The sequence below is a fragment of the Salmo salar genome, chromosome 11 (genome assembly GCF_965601325.2).
Source record: "Salmo salar chromosome 11, fSalSal1, whole genome shotgun sequence".
Lineage (NCBI taxonomy): Eukaryota > Metazoa > Chordata > Actinopteri > Salmoniformes > Salmonidae > Salmo > Salmo salar.
In genome coordinates this window covers 51,369,206-51,396,644 of record NC_138301.1, presented here as the reverse complement: position 1 = coordinate 51,396,644, position 27,439 = coordinate 51,369,206, and the positions used below count along the sequence as shown (strand labels likewise).

At 47.4% G+C, this 27,439-nt stretch overlaps 1 protein-coding gene across 2 annotated transcripts in view; it reads left to right on the top strand.

The window, feature by feature from the left end:
- The first annotated feature begins 14,664 nt into the window (after nucleotides 1-14,664).
- LOC106562850 (uncharacterized) overlaps nucleotides 14,665-27,439 on the top strand; it is a 71,465-nt gene continuing 58,690 nt past the window's right edge. The window contains exon 1 of one of the 2 annotated variants that reach the window (XM_045689708.2): nucleotides 14,665-15,120. In XM_045689708.2, coding sequence (XP_045545664.2) covers nucleotides 15,062-15,120 — 59 coding nt within the window. In that variant the 5' untranslated portion in view covers nucleotides 14,665-15,061. The remainder of the gene's footprint in view (nucleotides 15,121-27,439) is intronic. The other variant, XM_045689707.2, reaches the window with a different exon arrangement.

The window sequence follows — 27,439 nt, the reverse complement described above, 5'->3', positions numbered from 1 at the left end:
GGAGGATGAAGGGGAACATGAGGAGGATGAAGGTAACATGAGGAGGATGAAGGTAACATGAGGAGGATGAAGGGTAACTTGAGGAGGATGAAGGGGAACATGAGGAGGATGAAGGGGAACATGAGGAGGATGAAGGTAACATGAGGAGGATGAAGGTAACATGAGGAGGATGAAGGTAACATGAGGAGGATGAAGGGGAACAAGAGGAGGATGAAGGTAACATGAGGAGGATGAAGGTAACATGAGGAGGATGAAGGTAACATGAGGAGGATGAAGGGTAACATGAGGAGGATGAAGGGGAACATGAGGAGGATGAAGGGGAACATGAGGAGGATGAAGGGTAACATGAGAAGGATGAAGGTAACATGAGGAGGATGAAGGGTAACATGAGGAGGATGAAGGGGAACATGAGGAGGATGAAGGGGAACATGAGGAGGATGAAGGGGAACTTGAGGAGGATGAAGGGGACCTTGAGGAGGATGAAGAGGAACTTGAGGAGGATGAAGGGTAACATGAGGAGGATGAAGGGGAACATGAGGAGGATGAAGGTAACATGAGGTGGATGAAGGGTAACATGAGGAGGATGAAGGGTAACATGAGGAGGATGAAGAGGAACTTGAGGAGGATGAAGGGTAACATGAGGAGGATGAAGGGTAACATGAGGAGGATGAAGGTAACATGAGGAGGATGAAGGGTAACATGAGGAGGATGAAGGGGAACATGAAGCGGATGAAGGGGAACATGAGGAGAATGAAGGGGAACTTGAGGAGGATGAAGGTAACATGAGGAGGATGAAGGTAACATGAGGAGGATGAAGGGTAACATGAGGAGGATGAAGGGGAACATGAGGAGGATGAAGGGGAACATTAGGAGGATGAAGGGTAACTTGAGGAGGATGAAGGGGAACATGAGGAGGATGAAGGGGAACTTGAGGAGGATGAAGGGGAACTTGAGGAGGATGAAGAGGAACTTGAGGAGGATGAAGGGTAACATGAGGAGGATGAAGGGGAACATTAGGAGGATGAAGGGTAACATGAGGAGGATGAAGAGGAACTTGAGGAGGATGAAGGGTAACATGAGGAGGATGAAGGGTAACATGAGGAGGATGAAGGGTAACATGAGGAGGATGAAGGGTAACATGAGGAGGATGAAGGGGAACATGAGGAGGATGAAGGTAACATGAGGCGGATGAAGGGGAACATTAGGAGGATGAAGGGTAACATGAGGAGGATGAAGAGGAACTTGAGGAGGATGAAGGGTAACATGAGGAGGATGAAGGGTAACATGAGGAGGATGAAGAGGAACTTGAGGAGGATGAAGGGTAACATGAGGAGGATGAAGGGTAACATGAGGAGGATGAAGGTAACATGAGGAGGATGAAGGGTAACATGAGGAGGATGAAGGGGAACATGAAGCGGATGAAGGGGAACATGAGGAGAATGAAGGGGAACTTGAGGAGGATGAAGGTAACATGAGGAGGATGAAGGTAACATGAGGAGGATGAAGGGTAACATGAGGAGGATGAAGGGGAACATGAGGAGGATGAAGGGGAACATTAGGAGGATGAAGGGTAACTTGAGGAGGATGAAGGGGAACATGAGGAGGATGAAGGGGAACTTGAGGAGGATGAAGGGGAACTTGAGGAGGATGAAGAGGAACTTGAGGAGGATGAAGGGTAACATGAGGAGGATGAAGGGGAACATTAGGATGATGAAGGGTAACATGAGGAGGATGAAGAGGAACTTGAGGAGGATGAAGGGTAACATGAGGAGGATGAAGGGTAACATGAGGAGGATGAAGGGTAACATGAGGAGGATGAAGGGTAACATGAGGAGGATGAAGGGGAACATGAGGAGGATGAAGGTAACATGAGGCGGATGAAGGGGAACATTAGGAGGATGAAGGGTAACATGATGAGGATGAAGAGGAACTTGAGGAGGATGAAGGGTAACATGAGGAGGATGAAGGGTAACATGAGGAGGATGAAGGTAACATGAGGAGGATGAAGGGTAACATGAGGAGGATGAAGGGGAACATGAGGAGGATGAAGGGGAACATGAGGAGAATGAAGGGGAACTTGAGGAGGATGAAGGTAACATGAGGAGGATGAAGGGAACATGAGGAGGATGAAGGGTAACATGAGGAGGATGAAGGTAACATGAGGAGGATGAAGGGTAACATGAGGAGGATGAAGGTAACATGAGGAGGATGAAGGTAACATGAGGAGGATGAAGGGGAACATGAGGAGGATGAAGGGTAACTTGAGGAGGATGAAGGGTAACATGAGGAGGATGAAGGTAACATGAGGAGGATGAAGGGGAACATGAGGAGGATGAAGGGGAACATGAGGAGGATGAAGGGTAACATGAGGAGGATGAAGGTAACATGAGGAGGATGAAGGGTACTTGAGGAGGATGAAGGGTAACATGAGGAGGATGAAGGTAACATGAGGAGGATGAAGGGTAACATTAGGAGGATGAAGGGTAACATGAGGAGGATGAAGGGTAACTTGAGGGGGATGAAGGGTAACATGAGGAGGATGAAGGTAACATGAGGAGGATGAAGGTAACATGAGGAGGATGAAGGGTAACATGAGGAGGATGAAGGGGAACTTGAGGAGTATGAAGGGAACATGAGGAGGATGAAGGGGAACATGAGGAGGATGAAGGGGAACTTGAGGCGGATGAAGGGAACATGAGGAGGATGAAGGGGAAAATGAGGAGGATGAAGGTAACATGAGGAGGATGAAGGGTAACTTGAAGAGGATGAAGGGTAACATGAGGAGGATGAAGGTAACATGAGGAGGATGAAGGGTAACATGAGGAGGATGAAGGGTAACATGAGGAGGATGAAGGGTAACTTGAGGGGGATGAATGGTAACATGAGGAGGATGAAGGTAACATGAGGAGGATGAAGGTAACATGAGGAGGATGAAGGTAACATGAGGAGGATGAAGGGGAACATGAGGAGGATGAAGGGGAACATGAGGAGGATGAAGGGGAACATGAGGAGGATGAAGGTAACATGAGGAGGATGAAGGTAACATGAGGAGGATGAAGGGGAACATGAGGAGGATGAAGGGGAACTTGAGGAGGATGAAGGTAACATGAGGAGGATGAAGGGGAACATGAGGAGGATGAAGGTAACATGAGGAGGATGAAGGTAACATGAGGAGGATGAAGGGTAACTTGAGGAGGATGAAGGGGAACATGAGGAGGATGAAGGTAACATGAGGAGGATGAAGGTAACATGAGGAGGATGAAGGGTAACTTGAGGAGGATGAAGGGGAACATGAGGAGGATGAAGGGGAACATGAGGAGGATGAAGGTAACATGAGGAGGATGAAGGTAACATGAGGAGGATGAAGGTAACATGAGGAGGATGAAGGGGAACATGAGGAGGATGAAGGTAACATGAGGAGGATGAAGGTAACATGAGGAGGATGAAGGGTAACTTGAGGAGGATGAAGGGGAACATGAGGAGGATGAAGGGGAACATGAGGAGGATGAAGGGGAACATGAGGAGTATGAAGGGGAACTTGAGGAGGATGAAGGTAACATGAGGAGGATGAAGGGTAACATGAGGAGGATGAAGGTAACATGAGGAGGATGAAGGGGAACATGAGGAGGATGAAGGGTAACATGAGGAGGATGAAGGTAACATGAGGAGGATGAAGGTAACATGAGGAGGATGAAGGGGAACTTGAGGAGGATGAAGGGGAACATGAGGAGGATGAAGGGGAACTTGAGGAGGATGAAGGGTAACATGAGGAGGATGAAGGGGAACATGAGGAGGATGAAGGTAACATGAGGCGGATGAAGGGGAACATTAGGAGGATGAAGGGTAACATGAGGAGGATGAAGAGGAACTTGAGGAGGATGAAGGGTAACATGAGGAGGATGAAGGGTAACATGAGGAGGATGAAGGTAACATGAGGAGGATGAAGGGTAACATGAGGAGGATGAAGGGGAACATGAGGAGGATGAAGGGGAACATGAGGAGAATGAAGGGGAACTTGAGGAGGATGAAGGTAACATGAGGAGGATGAAGGGAACATGAGGAGGATGAAGGGTAACATGAGGAGGATGAAGGTAACATGAGGAGGATGAAGGGTAACATGAGGAGGATGAAGGTAACATGAGGAGGATGAAGGTAACATGAGGAGGATGAAGGGGAACATGAGGAGGATGAAGGGTAACTTGAGGAGGATGAAGGGTAACATGAGGAGGATGAAGGTAACATGAGGAGGATGAAGGGGAACATGAGGAGGATGAAGGGGAACATGAGGAGGATGAAGGGGAACTTGAGGAGGATGAAGGGGAACTTGAGGAGGATGAAGAGGAACTTGAGGAGGATGAAGGGTAACATGAGGAGGATGAAGGGGAACATGAGGAGGATGAAGGTAACATGAGGAGGATGAAGGGTAACATGAGGAGGATGAAGGTAACATGAGGAGGATGAAGGGTACTTGAGGAGGATGAAGGGTAACATGAGGAGGATGAAGGTAACATGAGGAGGATGAAGGGTAACATTAGGAGGATGAAGGGTAACATGAGGAGGATGAAGGGGAACATGAGGAGGATGAAGGTAACATGAGGAGGATGAAGGGTAACATGAGGAGGATGAAGGTAACATGAGGAGGATGAAGGGTACTTGAGGAGGATGAAGGGTAACATGAGGAGGATGAAGGTAACATGAGGAGGATGAAGGGTAACATTAGGAGGATGAAGGGTAACATGAGGAGGATGAAGGGTAACTTGAGGGGGATGAAGGGTAACATGAGGAGGATGAAGGTAACATGAGGAGGATGAAGGTAACATGAGGAGGATGAAGGGTAACATGAGGAGGATGAAGGGGAACTTGAGGAGTATGAAGGGAACATGAGGAGGATGAAGGGGAACATGAGGAGGATGAAGGGGAACTTGAGGCGGATGAAGGGAACATGAGGAGGATGAAGGGGAAAATGAGGAGGATGAAGGTAACATGAGGAGGATGAAGGGTAACTTGAAGAGGATGAAGGGTAACATGAGGAGGATGAAGGTAACATGAGGAGGATGAAGGGTAACATGAGGAGGATGAAGGGTAACATGAGGAGGATGAAGGGTAACTTGAGGGGGATGAATGGTAACATGAGGAGGATGAAGGTAACATGAGGAGGATGAAGGTAACATGAGGAGGATGAAGGTAACATGAGGAGGATGAAGGGGAACATAAGGAGGATGAAGGGGAACATGAGGAGGATGAAGGGGAACATGAGGAGGATGAAGGTAACATGAGGAGGATGAAGGTAACATGAGGAGGATGAAGGGGAACATGAGGAGGATGAAGGGGAACTTGAGGAGGATGAAGGTAACATGAGGAGGATGAAGGGGAACATGAGGAGGATGAAGGTAACATGAGGAGGATGAAGGTAACATGAGGAGGATGAAGGGTAACTTGAGGAGGATGAAGGGGAACATGAGGAGGATGAAGGTAACATGAGGAGGATGAAGGTAACATGAGGAGGATGAAGGGTAACTTGAGGAGGATGAAGGGGAACATGAGGAGGATGAAGGGGAACATGAGGAGGATGAAGGTAACATGAGGAGGATGAAGGTAACATGAGGAGGATGAAGGTAACATGAGGAGGATGAAGGGGAACATGAGGAGGATGAAGGTAACATGAGGAGGATGAAGGTAACATGAGGAGGATGAAGGGTAACTTGAGGAGGATGAAGGGGAACATGAGGAGGATGAAGGGGAACATGAGGAGGATGAAGGGGAACATGAGGAGGATGAAGGGGAACTTGAGGAGGATGAAGGTAACATGAGGAGGATGAAGGGTAACATGAGGAGGATGAAGGTAACATGAGGAGGATGAAGGGGAACATGAGGAGGATGAAGGGTAACATGAGGAGGATGAAGGTAACATGAGGAGGATGAAGGTAACATGAGGAGGATGAAGGGGAACTTGAGGAGGATGAAGGGGAACATGAGGAGGATGAAGGGGAACTTGAGGAGGATGAAGGGTAACATGAGGAGGATGAAGGGGAACATGAGGAGGATGAAGGTAACATGAGGCGGATGAAGGGGAACATTAGGAGGATGAAGGGTAACATGAGGAGGATGAAGAGGAACTTGAGGAGGATGAAGGGTAACATGAGGAGGATGAAGGGTAACATGAGGAGGATGAAGGTAACATGAGGAGGATGAAGGGTAACATGAGGAGGATGAAGGGGAACATGAGGAGGATGAAGGGGAACATGAGGAGAATGAAGGGGAACTTGAGGAGGATGAAGGTAACATGAGGAGGATGAAGGGAACATGAGGAGGATGAAGGGTAACATGAGGAGGATGAAGGTAACATGAGGAGGATGAAGGGTAACATGAGGAGGATGAAGGTAACATGAGGAGGATGAAGGTAACATGAGGAGGATGAAGGGGAACATGAGGAGGATGAAGGGTAACTTGAGGAGGATGAAGGGTAACATGAGGAGGATGAAGGTAACATGAGGAGGATGAAGGGGAACATGAGGAGGATGAAGGGGAACATGAGGAGGATGAAGGGGAACTTGAGGAGGATGAAGGGGAACTTGAGGAGGATGAAGAGGAACTTGAGGAGGATGAAGGGTAACATGAGGAGGATGAAGGGGAACATGAGGAGGATGAAGGTAACATGAGGAGGATGAAGGGTAACATGAGGAGGATGAAGGTAACATGAGGAGGATGAAGGGTACTTGAGGAGGATGAAGGGTAACATGAGGAGGATGAAGGTAACATGAGGAGGATGAAGGGTAACATTAGGAGGATGAAGGGTAACATGAGGAGGATGAAGGGTAACTTGAGGGGGATGAAGGGTAACATGAGGAGGATGAAGGTAACATGAGGAGGATGAAGGTAACATGAGGAGGATGAAGGGTAACATGAGGAGGATGAAGGGGAACTTGAGGAGTATGAAGGGAACATGAGGAGGATGAAGGGGAACATGAGGAGGATGAAGGGGAACTTGAGGCGGATGAAGGGAACATGAGGAGGATGAAGGGGAAAATGAGGAGGATGAAGGTAACATGAGGAGGATGAAGGGTAACTTGAAGAGGATGAAGGGTAACATGAGGAGGATGAAGGTAACATGAGGAGGATGAAGGGTAACATGAGGAGGATGAAGGGTAACATGAGGAGGATGAAGGGTAACTTGAGGGGGATGAATGGTAACATGAGGAGGATGAAGGTAACATGAGGAGGATGAAGGTAACATGAGGAGGATGAAGGTAACATGAGGAGGATGAAGGGGAACATGAGGAGGATGAAGGGGAACATGAGGAGGATGAAGGGGAACATGAGGAGGATGAAGGTAACATGAGGAGGATGAAGGTAACATGAGGAGGATGAAGGGGAACATGAGGAGGATGAAGGGGAACTTGAGGAGGATGAAGGTAACATGAGGAGGATGAAGGGGAACATGAGGAGGATGAAGGTAACATGAGGAGGATGAAGGTAACATGAGGAGGATGAAGGGTAACTTGAGGAGGATGAAGGGGAACATGAGGAGGATGAAGGTAACATGAGGAGGATGAAGGTAACATGAGGAGGATGAAGGGTAACTTGAGGAGGATGAAGGGGAACATGAGGAGGATGAAGGGGAACATGAGGAGGATGAAGGTAACATGAGGAGGATGAAGGTAACATGAGGAGGATGAAGGTAACATGAGGAGGATGAAGGGGAACATGAGGAGGATGAAGGTAACATGAGGAGGATGAAGGTAACATGAGGAGGATGAAGGGTAACTTGAGGAGGATGAAGGGGAACATGAGGAGGATGAAGGGGAACATGAGGAGGATGAAGGGGAACATGAGGAGGATGAAGGGGAACTTGAGGAGGATGAAGGTAACATGAGGAGGATGAAGGGTAACATGAGGAGGATGAAGGTAACATGAGGAGGATGAAGGGGAACATGAGGAGGATGAAGGGTAACATGAGGAGGATGAAGGTAACATGAGGAGGATGAAGGTAACATGAGGAGGATGAAGGGGAACTTGAGGAGGATGAAGGGGAACATGAGGAGGATGAAGGGGAACTTGAGGAGGATGAAGGGTAACATGAGGAGGATGAAGGGGAACATGAGGAGGATGAAGGTAACATGAGGCGGATGAAGGGGAACATTAGGAGGATGAAGGGTAACATGAGGAGGATGAAGAGGAACTTGAGGAGGATGAAGGGTAACATGAGGAGGATGAAGGGTAACATGAGGAGGATGAAGGTAACATGAGGAGGATGAAGGGTAACATGAGGAGGATGAAGGGGAACATGAGGAGGATGAAGGGGAACATGAGGAGAATGAAGGGGAACTTGAGGAGGATGAAGGTAACATGAGGAGGATGAAGGGAACATGAGGAGGATGAAGGGTAACATGAGGAGGATGAAGGTAACATGAGGAGGATGAAGGGTAACATGAGGAGGATGAAGGTAACATGAGGAGGATGAAGGTAACATGAGGAGGATGAAGGGGAACATGAGGAGGATGAAGGGTAACTTGAGGAGGATGAAGGGTAACATGAGGAGGATGAAGGTAACATGAGGAGGATGAAGGGGAACATGAGGAGGATGAAGGGGAACATGAGGAGGATGAAGGGGAACTTGAGGAGGATGAAGGGGAACTTGAGGAGGATGAAGAGGAACTTGAGGAGGATGAAGGGTAACATGAGGAGGATGAAGGGGAACATGAGGAGGATGAAGGTAACATGAGGAGGATGAAGGGTAACATGAGGAGGATGAAGGTAACATGAGGAGGATGAAGGGTACTTGAGGAGGATGAAGGGTAACATGAGGAGGATGAAGGTAACATGAGGAGGATGAAGGGTAACATTAGGAGGATGAAGGGTAACATGAGGAGGATGAAGGGTAACTTGAGGGGGATGAAGGGTAACATGAGGAGGATGAAGGTAACATGAGGAGGATGAAGGTAACATGAGGAGGATGAAGGGTAACATGAGGAGGATGAAGGGGAACTTGAGGAGTATGAAGGGAACATGAGGAGGATGAAGGGGAACATGAGGAGGATGAAGGGGAACTTGAGGCGGATGAAGGGAACATGAGGAGGATGAAGGGGAAAATGAGGAGGATGAAGGTAACATGAGGAGGATGAAGGGTAACTTGAAGAGGATGAAGGGTAACATGAGGAGGATGAAGGTAACATGAGGAGGATGAAGGGTAACATGAGGAGGATGAAGGGTAACATGAGGAGGATGAAGGGTAACTTGAGGGGGATGAATGGTAACATGAGGAGGATGAAGGTAACATGAGGAGGATGAAGGTAACATGAGGAGGATGAAGGTAACATGAGGAGGATGAAGGGGTACATGAGGAGGATGAAGGGGAACATGAGGAGGATGAAGGGGAACATGAGGAGGATGAAGGTAACATGAGGAGGATGAAGGTAACATGAGGAGGATGAAGGGGAACATGAGGAGGATGAAGGGGAACTTGAGGAGGATGAAGGTAACATGAGGAGGATGAAGGGGAACATGAGGAGGATGAAGGTAACATGAGGAGGATGAAGGTAACATGAGGAGGATGAAGGGTAACTTGAGGAGGATGAAGGGGAACATGAGGAGGATGAAGGTAACATGAGGAGGATGAAGGTAACATGAGGAGGATGAAGGGTAACTTGAGGAGGATGAAGGGGAACATGAGGAGGATGAAGGGGAACATGAGGAGGATGAAGGTAACATGAGGAGGATGAAGGTAACATGAGGAGGATGAAGGTAACATGAGGAGGATGAAGGGGAACATGAGGAGGATGAAGGTAACATGAGGAGGATGAAGGTAACATGAGGAGGATGAAGGGTAACTTGAGGAGGATGAAGGGGAACATGAGGAGGATGAAGGGGAACATGAGGAGGATGAAGGGGAACATGAGGAGGATGAAGGGGAACTTGAGGAGGATGAAGGTAACATGAGGAGGATGAAGGGTAACATGAGGAGGATGAAGGTAACATGAGGAGGATGAAGGGGAACATGAGGAGGATGAAGGGTAACATGAGGAGGATGAAGGTAACATGAGGAGGATGAAGGTAACATGAGGAGGATGAAGGGGAACTTGAGGAGGATGAAGGGGAACATGAGGAGGATGAAGGGGAACTTGAGGAGGATGAAGGTAACATGAGGAGGATGAAGGGTAACATGAGGAGGATGAAGGTAACATGAGGAGGATGAAGGGGAACATGAGGAGGATGAAGGGTAACATGAGGAGGATGAAGGTAACATGAGGAGGATGAAGAGGAACTTGAGGAGGATGAAGGGGAACATGAGGAGGATGAAGGGGACCTTGAGGAGGATGAAGGGGAACATGAGGAGGATGAAGGGGAACATGAGGAGGATGAAGGGGAACATGAGGAGGATGAAGGGGAACATGAGGAGGATGAAGGTAACATGAGGAGGATGAAGTGGGCCTTGAGGAGGATGAAGGGGAACTTGAGGAGGATGAAGGGGAACTTGAGGAGGATGAAGGTAACATGAGGAGGATGAAGGGGAACTTGAGGAGGATGAAGGTAACATGAGGAGGATGAAGGGGAACTTGAGGAGGATGAAGGGGAACTTGAGGAGGATGAAGGTAACATGAGGAGGATGAAGGGGAACTTGAGGAGGATGAAGGTAACATGAGGAGGATGAAGGTAACATGAGGAGGATGAAGGTAACATGAGGAGGACAAAGAGTAACATGAGAAGGATGAAGTTAACATGAGGTTGAGGATGAAGGGTAACATGAGGAGAAGGATGAAGGGTAACATGAGGAGAACGATGAAGGTAACATGAGGAGAAGGATGAAGGGTAACATGAGGAGAAGGATGAAGGTAACATGAGGAGGAGGATGAAGGGTAACATGAGGAGAAGGATGAAGGGTAACATGAGGAGAAGGATGAAGGTAACATGAGGAGAAGGATGAAGGGTAACATGAGGAGAAGGATGAAGGGTAACATGAGGAGAAGGATGAAGGGAACATGAGGAGAAGGATGAAGGGTAACATGAGGAGAAGGATGAAGGGTAACATGAGGAGAAGGATGAAGGTAACATGAGGAGGAGGATGAAGGTAACATGAGGAGAAGGATGAAGGTAACATGAGGAGAAAGATGAAGGTAACATGAGGAGACACCACTCATAACCATTCATTTCTCAAAGGAACATTTAGTAATTTAATACAGCTATTTAGTGTGTTGGACAATGTCCCCCACAGCTCTCTCTTTGTCCCCCACAGCTCTCTCTTTAGAGCTCTCTCTTTGTCCCCCACAGCTCTCTCTTTGTCCCCCACAGCTCTCTCTTTGTCCCCCACATTTGTCCCCCACAGCTCTCTCTTTGTCCCCCACAGCTCTCTCTTTAGAGCTCTCTCATGTGTGTGTGTGTGTGTGTGTGTGTGTGTGTGTGTGTGTGTGTGTGTGTGTGTAACATGTTCTCCAATGGTTCAGCCTTTCCCTTCTGTTCCTTTATGGAGTTTGCCTTCCCTGTCCAACTCTCCCTGTCTGTGATGCCAAGAAAAGTGAGAAGTGTGTGTGTGTGTGTGTGTGTGTGTGTGTGTGTGTGTGTGTGTGTGTGTGTGTGTGTGTGTGTGTGTGTGTGTGTGTGTGTGTGTGTGTGTGTGTGTGTGTGTGTGTGTGTGTGTGTGTGTGTGTGTGTGTGTGTGTTGTCTGGTTGGGTTTTGGTCTGCTGCTCAGCTGTTTGGCTGATTAGTTAGTAGGCCTCTAATCAACACCATTTGATTCAGAGACAATAGGACCTTTGTTTGGTTCAACATTTGGTAAAAACATGTTGTTATTGTCGATCTCTTACGGTATAACATTATAATTTTAGAGGCAGAGGGTCTGCGCTACCCACTGGAACAAGATATATCATTAATATCTGATGAAGAAACTCAACCATCTGTTCCAGCAACAATACGTTGAACATGGGGTTCAAAACCCCCTAGAGTCAATCAACGCACCGGTGTGTCAATCTAAGTTACAGAAATAAAAACAATCCGTCCGTTTCAGCTAGAGGTATCAGTTCTGCAGTGGATGTGTCTCAATCCACCACATCCGTCAGTTTCAGCTAGAGGTATCAGTTCTGCAGTGGATGTGTCTCAATCCACCACATCCGTCAGTTTCAGCTAGAGGTATCAGTTCTGCAGTGGATGTGTCTCAATCCACCACATCCGTCAGTTTCAGCTAGAGGTATCAGTTCTGCAGTGGGTGTGTCTCAATCCACCACATCCGTCAGTTTCAGCTAGAGGTATCAGTTCTGCAGTGGATGTGTCTCAATCCACCACATCCGTCAGTTTCAGCTAGAGGTATCAGTTCTGCAGTGGATGTGTCTCAATCCACCACATCCGTCAGTTTCAGCTAGAGGTATCAGTTCTGCAGTGGATGTGTCTCAATCCACCACATCCGTCAGTTTCAGCTAGAGGTATCAGTTCTGCAGTGGATGTGTCTCAATCCACCACATCCGCCAGTTTCAGCTAGAGGTATCAGTTCTGCAGTGGGTGTGTCTCAATCCACCACATCCGTCAGTTTCAGCTAGAGGTATCAGTTCTGCAGTGGATGTGTCTCAATCCACCACATCCGTCAGTTTCAGCTAGAGGTATCAGTTCTGCAGTGGATGTGTCTCAATCCACCACATCCGTCAGTTTCAGCTAGAGGTATCAGTTCTGCAGTGGATGTGTCTCAATCCACCACATCCGCCAGTATCACACTTCCACATTTGAGGGTGAAAGGTGACAGAGTATCACTGTCTATATGGACGATAACTAGACTTAGTCAGTCTCAGTATCACTGTCTATATCGATGATAACTAGACTTAGTCAGTCTCAGTATCACTGTTTATATGGATGATAACTAGACTTAGTCAGTCTCAGTATCACCGTTTATATGGATGATAACTAGACTTAGTCAGTCTCAGTATCACTGTCTATATGGATGATAACTAGACTTAGTCAGTCTAAGTATCACTGTTTATATGGATGATAACTAGACTTAGTCAGTCTCAGTATCACTGTTTATATGGATGATAACCAGACTTAGTCAGTCTCAGTATCACTGTTTATATGGATGATAACCAGACTTAGTCAGTCTCAGTATCACTGTCTATATGGACGATAACTAGACTTAGTCAGTCTCAGTATCACTGTCTATATGGACGATAACTAGACTTAGTCAGTCTCAGTATCACTGTTTATATGGATGATAACTAGACTTAGTCAGTCTCAGTATCACTGTTTATATGGATGACAGCTACTGTACATTTGAACAATACTAATTCTAAGTCGTTAAACCGTAATGACTGTCTGTAGAGTAGCTTCCTGGACGGACACCAGCCTGACCCTCCTCAGCTGTCTGTAGAGTAGCTTCCTGGACGGACACCAACCTGACCCTCCTCAGCTGTCTATAGAGTTGCTTCCTGGACGGACACCAACCTGACCCTCCTCAGCTGTCTGTAGAGTAGCTTCCTGGACTGACACCAGCCTGACCCTCCTCAGCTGTCTGTAGAGTAGCTTCCTGGACGGACACCAACCTGACCCTCCTCACCTGTCTGTAGAGTAGCTTCCTGGACGGACACCAGCCTGACCCTCCTCAGTTGTCTGTAGAGTAGCTTCCTGGACGGACACCAGCCTGACCCTCCTCAGCTGTCTGTAGAATAGCTTCCTGGACGGACACCAACCTGATCCTCCTCAGCTGTCTGTAGAGTAGCTTCCTGGACGGACACCAACCTGATCCTCCTCAGCGGTCTGTAGAGTAGCTTCCTGGACGGACACCAACCTGACCCTCCTCAGCTGTCTGTAGAATAGCTTCCTGGACGGACACCAACCTGACCCTCCTCAGCTGTCTGTAGAATAGCTTCCTGGACGGACACCAACCTGACCCTCCTCAGCTGTCTGTAGAATAGCTTCCTGGACGGACACCAACCTGACCCTCCTCAGCTGTCTGTAGAGTAGCTTCCTGGACGGACACCAACCTGACCCTCCTCAGCTGTCTGTAGAATAGCTTCCTGGACGGACACCAGCCTGACCCTCCTCAGCTGTCTGTAGAATAGCTTCCTGGACGGACACCAACCTGACCCTCCTCAGCTGATTACAGCTAGTAGCATGTTGCTGTTTGATATGGAGGTTAGATTAGTCACACACACACACACACACACACACACACACACACACACACACACACACACACACACACACACACACACACACACACACACACACACACACACACACAGACACAGACACACCACACACAAGCAAGCAAATGGGGAACAGAATGACAGATGTGCTGAAGTGATTGTAGATGTTCTCACCAATACATCAAGTTCTAATATTTATGCTTGATTTGAAAAGCTGTTGCTGTGAGTATTTACACAGGAATTAGTATTCACCCATTAATGACCTCAAATAACAATGGGTGTGTTTGTGTGTGTGTGTGTGTGTGAGAGTTTATCAGAGAACAATTGTGTGGATATCATCTTTCTTTACCCCTGGGGAAAGTCACATGACCCCAGAGGTCTCCTGCAGAATCATGGGAGGGAGGGAGTGGGGGGGTGCATGGCTAGGTTTTCAAAATCCCTCAATGAAAACAACATGCGGGAGCAAGGGAGGAGGAGCAGAGGAAGGAGGAGGAGAGGGAGGCAGGGCTGTGACTAAAGCCTGTCTTATGAGAGAGAGAAAGAGTCGGTGAAAGAGAGGGAGAGTCTTTACGTTGCCATCGAGCATCAGAGGAGAGGGGATCTAAAGCAAGTCCTGTGTTTGTGTGAGAGAGAGAGAGAGAGAGAGAGACAGAGAGAGAGAGAGAGAGAGAGAGAGAGAGAGAGAGAGAGAGAGAGAGACACAGAGAGAGAGAGAGAGAGAGAGAGAGAGAGAGAGACAGACAGAGAGAGAGAGAGACAGAGAGAGAGACAGAGGGGAAGGAAACACCACATAAAGAGACAGAAGAGACCCTTTCCTGGAACTCTCCAGTCCTCTCTGACTGTCGCCGCTCACTGAAGGAGAAAGACAGCAGTGTTTTAAAGAGGAACATTGTACCTGGTTGTCATTCTGCTGACGGCTGAGACAAACAGAGAAGAAGAAATGTCTGGTCATTTACTAAGGAGAAACTCCAGCAAGGCAGGTCTGCAGAACCTCCTCAGGTAAGAGAAGTGAAGCTTTGATGCTCCTTCTGCCAGGTGTTGGTGTGTTAGGTGGTGTTTCTGCCAGGTGTTGGTGTGTTAGTTGGTGTTTCTGCCAGGTATTGGTGTGTTAGTTGGTGTTTCTGCCAGGTGTTGGTGTGTTAGTTGGTGTTTCTGCCAGGTGTTGGTGTGTTAGTTGGTGTTTCTGCCAGGTGTTGGTGTGTTAGTTGGTGTTTCTGCCAGGTATTGGTGTGTTAGTTGGTGTTTCTGCCAGGTGTTGGTGTGTTAGTTGGTGTTTCTGCCAGGTGTTGGTGTGTTAGTTGGTGTTTCTGCCAGGTATTGGTGTGTTAGTTGGTGTTTCTGCCAGGTGTTGGTGTGTTAGTTGGTGTTTCTGCCAGGTGTTGGTGTGTTAGTTGGTGTTTCTGCCAGGTGTTGGTGTGTTAGTTGGTGTTTCTGCCAGGTGTTGGTGTGTTAGTTGGTGTTTCTGCCAGGTGTTGGTGTGTTAGTTGGTGTTTCTGCCAGGTGTTGGTGTGTTAGTTGGTGTTTCTGCCAGGTGTTGATGTGTTAGTTGGTGTTTCTGCCAGGTGTTGGTGTGTTAGTTGGTGTTTCTGCCAGGTGTCGGTGTGTTAGTTGGTGTTTCTGCCAGGTGTTGGTGTGTGTTAGTTGGTGTTTCTGCCAGGTGTATTTTCTGGATGTTTATTGATACTCATTAGATGTATCTGACCATCAGGTGTTCTGACTGGTTTTATCTCATTAGATGTATCTGACCACCACGGACGTAGTAACCTGTAACCTTCATATGTGATGTCTGTTACTGGGAGGGACGTAGTAACATGTAACCTTCATATGTAATGTGTGTCACTGGAAGGGACGTAGTAACCTGTAACCTTCATATGTGATGTCTGTCACTGGGAGGGACGTAGTAACCTGTAACCTTCATATGTGATGTCTGTCACTGGGAGGGACGTAGTAACCTGTAACCTTCATATGTGATGTGTGTTACTGGGAGGGACATAGTAACCTGTAACCTTCATATGTGATGTCTGTCACTGGGAGGTGAAACCTTCATTTCACCACCCCCTGTATCTCCATTCTGTGGTTCTGTGGAAAGTGGTTCAAAGTTGATATGGTAGAAAAAGTAACACATTCCTACTGCTCACTAATGTCTGAAGGGACGGCTTTAACCAGCCACGTTAACAGTGTTCTTATTGAACAGCAGCTGCCAGTCTCACAGACATTTGCTCTGGTGCATTCTCAAAGAGACAGTCAGTACAACAATTACCGACAACCACTTAATTTCTGCTAATAGACAGGAAATGAACAAACAATGTCGGTGCCACTTTAGGAGAGCATCTCCAATACAACTCTAATACAACTCCAATTCCAATACAACTCCAACTCCAATACAACTCCAATACAACTCCAACTCCAATACAACTCCAACTCCAATACAACTCCAACTCCAATACAACTTCAACTCCAATACAACTCCAACTCCAATACAACTCCAATACAACTCCAACTCCAATACAACTCCAATACAACTCCAATACAACTCCAACTCCAATACAAGCTGGAGTTATAACCAGTTCTGATAAACACACACCCCTAAAGAAGACAATAGTGAGACCCCTTACTTTACAAAGAGGGAACTCTCTCCCCCCTCCCTCATCAACTGGTGTTTATTGTTCTGTTGGAGGTTAAATGATTCCCCTCCCTTCCTCCTCCGGACCACCCTCCAGGCCTTTGATTGGGGCTCAGGGGTTTGACCTGTTGGCCCCTGAGTTGGGGGGGGGGGGGGGGGGGTGTATGTTATAATAATAATAACTTAGTGGATGTTTATATTTGGTGAGATGGATCGGCTATTCATCTTCAGAAGAGAGAAGAGAGGGGAGAGGGAGTTGACAATATTTAGGAAATGGGGGTCAGTTGCACTTTGATCCTGAAGTGATTTATGTTTCTCTCCTGTTTTGATATGAGGCGGCAGGGTGGTGGGATCGGAGGGATAAAGATCACTTTTAGATACAGCAAAGTGATTAATGATGTATGTGACTATCTGCGGCTGTCAGTCCAGATAAATAATTCAATTGTTATCTCACCTTGTTGATCATAAAGTGAATATAATTAATTGTCTAAATATTTGGCTCAGTTATTTACTCGGACCACCAACAGCTACAGCACTGTAGACTGGTCTAAATGTGCTGATCTTTTCGGTGAGCTGATGCTTCTCACTGTTTTAAATGAAAGCAAGCAGAAACCTGTTAACGTTTAACACCATGCCAGTGAAAACAGGGGAGAATGGAAGATGGGGTGACATCACCAGAACAGCAATGATCCCCCATCACCACAATGACAAGAGAGTGGTGATAGAACCTCTGTAGCAGCGTCACCACAATGAGAAGACAGTGGTGATAGGACCCCTGTAGCAGCGTCACCACAATGACAAGAGAGTGGTGATACGACCTCTGTAGCAGCGTCACCACAATGACAAGAGAGTGGTGATAGGACCTCTGTAGCAGCGTCACCACAATGACAAGAGAGTGGTGATAGAACCTCTGTAGCAGCAGTGAGTCACTCAACCACTTTTGCTACTTCTCAATTGATCAGAGAGTAGCTCATCTCTGTTCCGTTTCAAATCTTTGTCCTGGACCAGCCAATCGGTGGCAGATAAACAACCCTGGACAACCAATCAGTTGTAAATAGAACACGATCTCAGCCAACTAGGACTCTTCTCTGGTCGAAGGCTGCTCTTCCAGGTCTGTGTCTGTGGAGGGACTTTTAATATGCCGTTATGCCGTTATTTCACAGGATGAGATTCAGTTTAATGGAAGGAAAAAGAGCTTGTCCTCAAAACCAGCGGCTGGCTCAGCTTGACTGTTCAGGCTTAGTGGCTGGCTGGGGTCAGCGGTGCTTGGGTTAGTGGCTGGCTGGGCAGCGGTGGTTGGGTTAGTGGCTGGCTGGGGTCAGCGGTGCTTGGGTTAGTGGCTGGCTGGGCAGCGGTGCTCGGGTTAGTGTCTGGCTGGGGTCAGCGGTGCTTGGGATAGTGGCTGGCTGGGGTCAGCGGTGCTTGGGTTAGTGGCTGGCTGGGGTCAGCGGTGCTTGGGTTAGTGGCTGGCTGGGCAGCGGTGCTTGGGTTAGTGGCTGGCTGGGCAGCGGTGCGTGACAGTGCAGCCCAGGGCCTGTGTCATCCAAAGGGCTGTTTGACAACTTCCAGCTGGTAAAGTTGTAGTGTGGGCTGGCTAGTTCATCCACAGATCTCTTGGGAAGGGTTCATGTAGAGCAAACACTGAGCGTGACTTCACTTATGGCCTTTTTCCATCTCTCTTTTCCCATCACTCTTGTTTCATCACTCTTGTTCTATCACACACCAGTATGTCACCAGAGTTTATTTTAATGTAGGCTTTAGTGCTCTGTTCTGGGAACTGTTTCCATCAGGATTGTGTGACACTAGAGACTTGAGGAGAGCAGAATCAACAACCTCTGTATCATTAAGACAGTTACTATGGGAGAAGGTGTTAAAACCCATGTTCACTGTTAGCGGTTGTTATGTAAACGGCAGATGAAAAGTACCGGTGGCCTGGCTTTGGCCCCAAGTCAGAGCAGGTCCGCTGGACACATGGCTCAGTGAGACACGAGATGGAACCAGAAAAGTCTGAGCCTTCTGGGTAAAACACCGGGGTAGTTCTCAGGTGGAAACTCGACAGGGAGTCTACAGATTATTGTCATCTGGACTGAGGCACTCATGGTGGGGGCTAGGTGGAGTGTGAGTGAAGTTAGTCATGTCTTTCTGGAGTGGATTTACAGTAATTCATGTAGAAAAATAATATGCGTCTGACGTCTCCTTCTCCCAGACTAGAGCTGACCCACTCAGCTAGGTGGGTTTAGGTGAAATATGAGGTCTCCTTCCCCCAGACTAGAGCTGACCCACTCAGCTAGGTGGGTTTAGATGAAATATGAGGTCTCCTTCTCCCAGACTAGAGCTGACCCACTCAGCTAGGTGGGTTTAGGTGAAATATGAGGTCTCCTTCCCCCAGACTAGAGCTGACCCACTCAGCTAGGTGGGTTTAGGTGAAATATGAGGTCTCCTTCTCCCAGACTAGAGCTGACCCACTCAGCTGGGTGGGTTTAGGTGAAATATGAGGTCTCCTTCCCCCAGACTAGAGCTGACCCACTCAGCTGGGTGGGTTTAGGTGAAATATGAGGTCTCCTTCCCCCAGACTAGAGCTGACCCACTCAGCTGGGTGGGTTTAGGTGAAATATGAGGTCTCCTTCCCCCAGACTAGAGCTGACCCACTCAGCTGGGTGGGTTTAGGTGAAATATGAGGTCTCCTTCCCCCAGACTAGAGCTGACCCACTCAGCTGGGTGGGTTTAGGTGAAATATGAGGTCTCCTTCCCCCAGACTAGAGCTGACCCACTCAGCTGGGTGGGTTTAGGTGAAATATGAGGTCTCCTTCCCCCAGACTAGAGCTGACCCACTCAGCTGGGTGGGTTTAGGTGAAATATGAGGTCTCCTTCCCCCAGACTAGAGCTGACCCACTCAGCTGGGTGGGTTTGGGTGAAATATGAGGTCTCCTTCCGCCAGACTAGAGCTGACCCACTCAGCTGGGTGGGTTTGGGTGAAATATGAGGTCTCCTTCCCCCAGACTAGAGCTGACCCACTCAGCTGGGTGGGTTTAGGTGAAATATGAGGTCTCCTTCCCCCAGACTAGAGCTGACCCACTCAGCTGGGTGGGTTTAGGTGAAATATGAGGTCTCCTTCCCCCAGACGAGAGCTGACCCACTCAGCTGGGTGGGTTTAGGTGAAATATGAGGTCTCCTTCCCCCAGACGAGAGCTGACCCACTCAGCTAGGTGGGTTTAGGTGAAATATGAGGTCTCCTTCCCCCAGACGAGAGCTGACCCACTCAGCTAGGTGGGTTTAGGTGAAATATGAGGTCTCCTTCCCCCAGACGAGAGCTGACCCACTCAGCTAGGTGGGTTTAGGTGAAATATGAGGTCTCCTTCCCCCAGACTAGAGCTGACCCACTCAGCTAGGTGGGTTTAGGTGAAATATGAGGTCTCCTTCCCCCAGACGAGAGCTGACCCACTCAGCTAGGTGGGTTTAGGTGAAATATGAGGTCTCCTTCCCCCAGACGAGAGCTGACCCACTCAGCTAGGTGGGTTTAGGTGAAATATGAGGTCTCCTTCCCCCAGACGAGAGCTGACCCACTCAGCTAGGTGGGTTTAGGTGAAATATGAGGTCTCCTTCCCCCAGACTAGAGCTGACCCACTCAGCTAGGTGGGTTTAGGTGAAATATGAGGTCTCCTTCCCCCAGACGAGAGCTGACCCACTCAGCTAGGGGGTGGGTTGGGTAGGGTGAAAGCTGGGGGGAGGTGAGGGTCTCCTTCCCCCAGACTAGAGCTGACCCACTCAGCTAGGTGGGTTTAGGTGAAATATGAGGTCTCCTTCCCCCAGACTAGAGCTGACCCACTCAGCTAGGTGGGTTTAGGTGAAATATGAGGTCTCCTTCCCCCAGACTAGAGCTGACCCACTCAGCTGGGTGGGTTTAGGTGAAATATGAGGTCTCCTTCCCCCAGACTAGAGCTGACCCACTCAGCTGGGTGGGTTTAGGTGAAATATGAGGTCTCCTTCCCCCAGACTAGAGCTGACCCACTCAGCTGGGTGGGTTTAGGTGAAATATGAGGTCTCCTTCCCCCAGACTAGAGCTGACCCACTCAGCTGGGTGGGTTTAGGTGAAATATGAGGTCTCCTTCCCCCAGACTAGAGCTGACCCACTCAGCTGGGTGGGTTTAGGTGAAATATGAGGTCTCCTTCCCCCAGACTAGTGCTGACCCACTCAGCTGGGTGGGTTTAGATGAAATATGAGGTCTCCTTCCCCCAGACTAGAGCTGACCCACTCAGCTGGGTGGGTTTAGGTGAAATATGAGGTCTCCTTCCCCCAGACTAGAGCTGACCCACTCAGCTAGGTGGGTTTAGGTGAGCTCTAGTCTGGGGGAAGGAGACCTCATGTTTCACCTAAACCCACCTAGCTGAGTGGAGCTGACCCACTAGAGCTGACCCACTCAGCTGGGTGGGTTTAGGTGAAATATGAGGTCTCCTTCCCCCAGACTAGAGCTGACCCACTCAGCTAGGTGGGTTTAGGTGAAATATGAGGTCTCCTTCCCCCAGACTAGAGCTGACCCACTCAGCTAGGTGGGTTTAGGTGAAATATGAGGTCTCCTTCCCCCAGACTAGAGCTGACCCACTCAGCTAGGTGGGTTTAGGTGAAATATGAGGTCTCCTTCTCCCAGACTAGAGCTGACCCACTCAGCTAGGTGGGTTTAGGTGAAATATGAGGTCTCCTTCCCCCAGACTAGAGCTGACCCACTCAGCTAGGTGGGTTTAGGTGAAATATGAGGTCTCCTTCCCCCAGACTAGAGCTGACCCACTCAGCTAGGTGGGTTTAGGTGAAATATGAGGTCTCCTTCCCCCAGACTAGAGCTGACCCACTCAGCTAGGTGGGTTTAGGTGAAATATGAGGTCTCCTTCCCCCAGACTAGAGCTGACCCACTCAGCTAGGTGGGTTTAGGTGAAATATGAGGTCTCCTTCTCCCAGACTAGAGCTGACCCACTCAGCTAGGTGGGTTTAGGTGAAATATGAGGTCTCCTTCCCCCAGACTAGAGCTGACCCACTCAGCTAGGTGGGTTTAGGTGAAATATGAGGTCTCCTTCCCCCAGACTAGAGCTGACCCACACAGCTAGGTGGGTTTAGGTGAAATATGAGGTCTCCTTCCCCCAGACTAGAGCTGACCCACACAGCTAGGTGGGTTTAGGTGAAATATGAGGTCTCCTTCCCCCAGACTAGAGCTGACCCACTCAGCTAGGTGGGTTTAGGTGAAACATGAGGTCTCCTTCCCCCAGACTAGAGCTGACCCACTCAGCTAGGTGGGTTTAGGTGAAACATGAGGTCTCCTTTCCCCAGACTAGAGCTGACCCACTCAGCTAGGTGGGTTTAGGTGAAACATGAGGTCTCCTTTCCCCAGACTAGAGCTGACCCACTCAGCTAGGTGGGTTTAGGTGAAACATGAGGTCTCCTTCCCCCAGACTAGAGCTGACCCACTCAGCTGGGTGGGTTTAGGTGAAACATGAGGTCTCCTTCCCCCAGACTAAAGCTGACCCACTCAGCTGGGTGGGTTTAGGTGAAACATGAGGTCTCCTTCCCCCAGACGAGAGCTGACCCACTCAGCTGGGTGGGTTTAGGTGAAACATGAGGTCTCCTTCCCCCAGACTAGAGCTGACCCACTCAGCTAGGTGGGTTTAGGTGAAACATGAGGTCTCCTTCCCCCAGACTAGAGCTGACCCACTCAGCTAGGTGGGTTTAGGTGAAATATGAGGTCTCCTCCCAGATTAGAGCTGACCCACTCAGCTAGGTGGGTTTAGGTGAAATATGAGGTCTCTTTCCCCCAGACTAGAGCTGAGCCACTCAGCTAGGTGGGTTTAGGTGAAATATGAGGTCTCCTTCTCCCAGACTAGAGCTGACCCACTCAGCTAGGTGGGTTTAGGTGAAATATGAGGTCTCCTTCTCCCAGACTAGAGCTGATCCACTCAGCTAGGTGGGTTTAGGTGAAATATGAGGTCTCCTTCTCCCAGACTAGAGCCCTGACCCATTCACCCTGCTGGAAGTCACCACAGCCCTGACCCATTCACCCTGCTGGAAGTCACCACAGCCCTAACCCATTCACCCTGCTGTAAGTCACCACAGCCCTGACCCATTCACCCTGCTTTAAGTCACCACAGTCCTCTCTGTCCGTCACCATCTTTCTTTCCTCTCTGTCCGTCACCATCTCTCTTTTCTTCCCTGGGGTCTGTGTCTTAAAGATTAGCTGCTCCCTGAGAAGTTAACAGCACCCCTCCTCCTCTCCTCCCCTCTCCCCCATCCCTCCATCCCCTTCCCTCCATCTCTCCATCAGCCTTTTCAATGTCCCAATCCCCTCCTCCCTAGAAAGACATGTTTAAAAGCAGGGGATGTAATCAGAGGAGAAGAGGTGAATTCCAAAGATCACCGCAGGAGTCTTTGTCCAGATAATGGTTGTTTGGAAAATATACTTCTGGTGCCCTGGGTTAGGACTATAGATTAATATCACAGATATCAGACTATAGATGAATGTCACAGATATCAGACTATAGATTCATGTCACAGATATCTGACTATAGATTAATGTCACAGATTATAGATTAATGTCACAGATATCAGACTATAGATTCATGTCACAGATATTTGACTATAGATTAATGTCAAAGATTATAGATTGTCACAGATATCAGACTATAGGTTAATGTCACAGATATCAGACTATAGATTAATGTCAGTTATCTGACTATAGATTAATGTCACAGATATCAGACTATAGGTTAATGTCACAGATATCTGACTATAGATTAATGTCACAGATTATAGATTAATGTCACAGATATCAGACTATAGATTAATTACACATATATCTGACTATAGATTAATGTCACAGATATCAGACTATAGGTTAATGTCACAGATATCAGACTATAGATTAATGTCACAGATATCTGACTATAGGTTAATGTCACAGATTTCAGACTATAGGTTAATGCCACAGATATCAGACTATAGATTAATGTCACAGATATCAGACTATAGATTAATGTCACAGATATCTGACTATAGATTAAAGTCACAGATATCTGTGGCACCTCACTCACCAGACCTGCTTCTGATTATGATGCACAAACACACAGTATGTACCAGAATCCAAACAGAATTTACTTTCTGCTCAGGGAATTGTTTGCATAGGGCATTTCGAATCAGGGCAAATTGTGTTTGAGTAAAGCAAAGAGACCGTTACAATTCAGAATCATAACAATGCCGATGTTGCAACTTCTTACACTTGAAGGGTGCTTCTTGTATTTAAGTGCTTTGCTCATGATTGCTTGTTTCAAGTTTTTATTTTGTCCCGTATTGTGACAGAGATGGCTTAACAATGCTAAAGCTAGATGACTAATGCTATGTTTCATCATTGCAGTTCATTGACTCTCTACTGTTTGTCCGTCTGTGAGGTTTGAGGTTGTTGCTGTCTCACAAACAGGAGAGTGATTGATGGTAGTTGTGTAGCAGCCCCGGGGCTGTATCACTGCCTGTCTGGTTCAGTTGCTTTAGCAATCTGTGTCACTTAGTGATGACATCATCAAAGTTACATTTAGGGTCTGGGTTCACAGCCTGGTGTCACGGACTAGACGTAGCATAGTAAATGTAAATCCGGGGAAAACTCAAATGAGTATGATATGTTACGTTTGGTATGGTTACATAAGACAGATGGTTACTTAACGTAAAAACAAAAGTAAGGTTATAGGGTGGGGAGGATGGGTAGGCATTATTATTATTTGACCCTGCTGGTCATCTATGAACGTTTTAATAACTTGGCCATGTACTGTTATAATCTCCACCCGGCACAGCCAGAAGAGGACTGGCCTCCCTTCAGAGCCTGGTTCCTCTCTAGGTTTCTTCTTTGGTTCCCTGCTTTTCATGGGAGTTTTTCCTAGCCACCATGCTTTTACATCTGCATTGCTTGCTGTTTGGGGTTTTAGGCTGGGTTTCTGTACAGCACTTTGTGACATCGGCTGATGTAAGAATGGCTTTATAAATACATTTGATTGATGGATATAACGCGAACATCTAGCAACCCAGAGGCTGTGAGTTCGAATCTCATCAAGGACAACTTTAAATAATTAGCAACTTTTCAACTACTTGCTTCTTTTTTAGCTACTTTGCATCTACTTAGCATGTTAGCTAATGCGAATTGTAATTCATAACATATCATACTAAATGGATTGTCTCAGGATTTACGTATAGAATAATACGAAATGCTCTGAGACCAGGTTGCAGCGGGTTCAATGGAGTCTTTTATGGCTGGAACTTCCCTAATGGAGATGACATCATCTGGGGGAGAAACACACGCGTGAACACACATACGCACACACACACACAAACCCTCCTGCCCTCTCCACCACCCCTCTCAATCTGTCTCCCAGACCTCGACTGCCTCAATCTCCCCCGAGCGGAAGAAGTGACACGCATCAAATAGATTTTTCCCGTCAAAACCCAGAGCACACGTGTTATAACCCAGTGATGCACAAGTCATTGTCTAGTATGAGAGAAAATGCTGATAGAAGGGAAAGTCTCAAAATGGAAAGGGTTGGGTAGAGTTGGAAAGGGTTGGAAAGGGTTGGAAAGGGATGGACACGGTTGGAAAGGGTTGGGTAGAGTTGGAAAGGGTTGGGTAGAGTTGGAAAGGGTTGGAAAGGGTTGGGTAGAGTTGGAAAGGGTTGGAAAGGGATGGACATGGTTGGAAAATGTTACTATGAGTTGGGATATTGCTACAGACTTGGTTGTGGAAACAATATTTAGAAAGGGAAAGGTTGGTCTTCACAATATGCTTTCCTGTTCTCTTCTGTTCTCCCACAACCACATCTCAACTCTAGCTAGCATATGCTGCTACACTGATGTTTTTACACTGGGTGGACAAAACATTAGGAACATCTGCTCTTTCCATGACATAGACTGACCAGGTGAATCCAGGTGAAAGCTATGATGATCCCTTATTGATATCACTTGTTAAATCTGCTTCAATCAGTGTAGATGAAGGGGAGGAGGCAGGTCAAACAATTATTTTTAAGCCTTGAGTCAATTGAGAAATGGATTATGTATGTGTGCCATTCAGAGGACAAGACAATAGATTGAAGTGCCTTTGAACGGGGTATGGTAGTAGGTGCCAGGTGCACCGGTTTGAGAACTGCAACTCTGCTGTGTTTTTCACGCTCAACAGTTTTCCGTGTGTATCAAGAATGGTCCTCAACCCAAATGACATCCAGCCAACTTGACAAAACTATAGGAAGCATTGTAGTCAACATGGGCCAGCATCCCTGTGGAATGCTTTCGACACCTTGTAGAGTCCATGCCCCGACGAATTGAGGCTGTTCTGAGGGCAAAATGGGGTCCAACTCAATGTTAGGAAGGTGTTGTTAATGTTTTGTACCCTCAAACTCTCTTTTGGCAGTGATTGACTTCCTCCGGCCATAGAGAATAAATGGGTGGTGGTTTTTGTCAGTGTACACTGTACAGTACAGTCCTGGTGGCATTATGAGAGCGGTTTACTGAGATTAAAAGTGCAGTATGCAATAATTACTGCTTTTCAATGGTCATTTTAATTAGGATTAAGAACCCAAATTAACAAGGATTGTGGCTTTAAATGTTTAATACCTCTTGTTTGTCGTATTGTTCGGAGACTGAGACTGAGACTGAGAGGTACCTCTAGTTGTTGTTGTGCTGGCCACTTCATTCTTCCTGCTCAGACTGGCCAATCCCAGGCCAGATCCTCAGGTGACCTATTTCGGCTGGTGTGATCCTGAGGTGACCTAGGTTGGCTGATGTTTTTTCAGTAGCATACAGTTCTCTAACACAGTAAAGACCTTAGGGCTTATTTTTACTGAATAGAGTTATCAGAGTGACTGAATAGTGATATCAGAGTGACTGTATAGAGATATCAGAGTGGCTGAATAGAGTTATCAGAGTGACTGAATAGAGTTTTCAGAGTGACTGAATATAGTTATCAGAGTGACTGAATAGAGTTATCAAAGTGACTGAATATGTTATCAGAGTGGCTGAATAGAGTTTTCAGAGTGACTGAATATAGTTATCAGAGTGACTGAATAGGGTTATCAGAGTGACTGAATATAGTTATCAGAGTGACTGAATATAGTTATCAGAGTGACTGAATATAATTATCAGAGTGACTGAAAATGGTTATCAGAGTGACTGAATAGGGTTATCAGAGTGACTGAATAGGGTTATCAGAGTGACTGAATAGAGTTATCAGAGTGACTGAATAGAGTTATCAGAGTGACTGAATATAGTTAGAGTGTCACGTCCTGACCAGTATAAGGGTTATTTGTCATTGTAGTTTGGTCAGGGCGTGGCAGGGGTGTGTTTGTTTTGTGTTGTCGGGGTTTTGGGGTTTTGTTCTATGTTTTGTATTTCTATGTTGTATATTTCTTTGTGTTGGCCTGGTATGGCTCTCAATCAGGAACAGCTGTACATCATTGTTGCTGATTGAGAGTCATACTTAGGTAGCCCTTTTTTCACCTGTCGTTTGTGGGAAGTTGTTTTTGCATTGCTGTGTGTGCAATACTGTGCGTTCGTTTTTGTTAAGTATTCAATAAAAGTTAAGATGAGCACTCAACCCGCTGCGCCTTGGTCTACTCCGGACGACATACGTTACACAGAGTGATTGAATAGAGTTATCAGAGTGACATTTCAATTTACATAATATG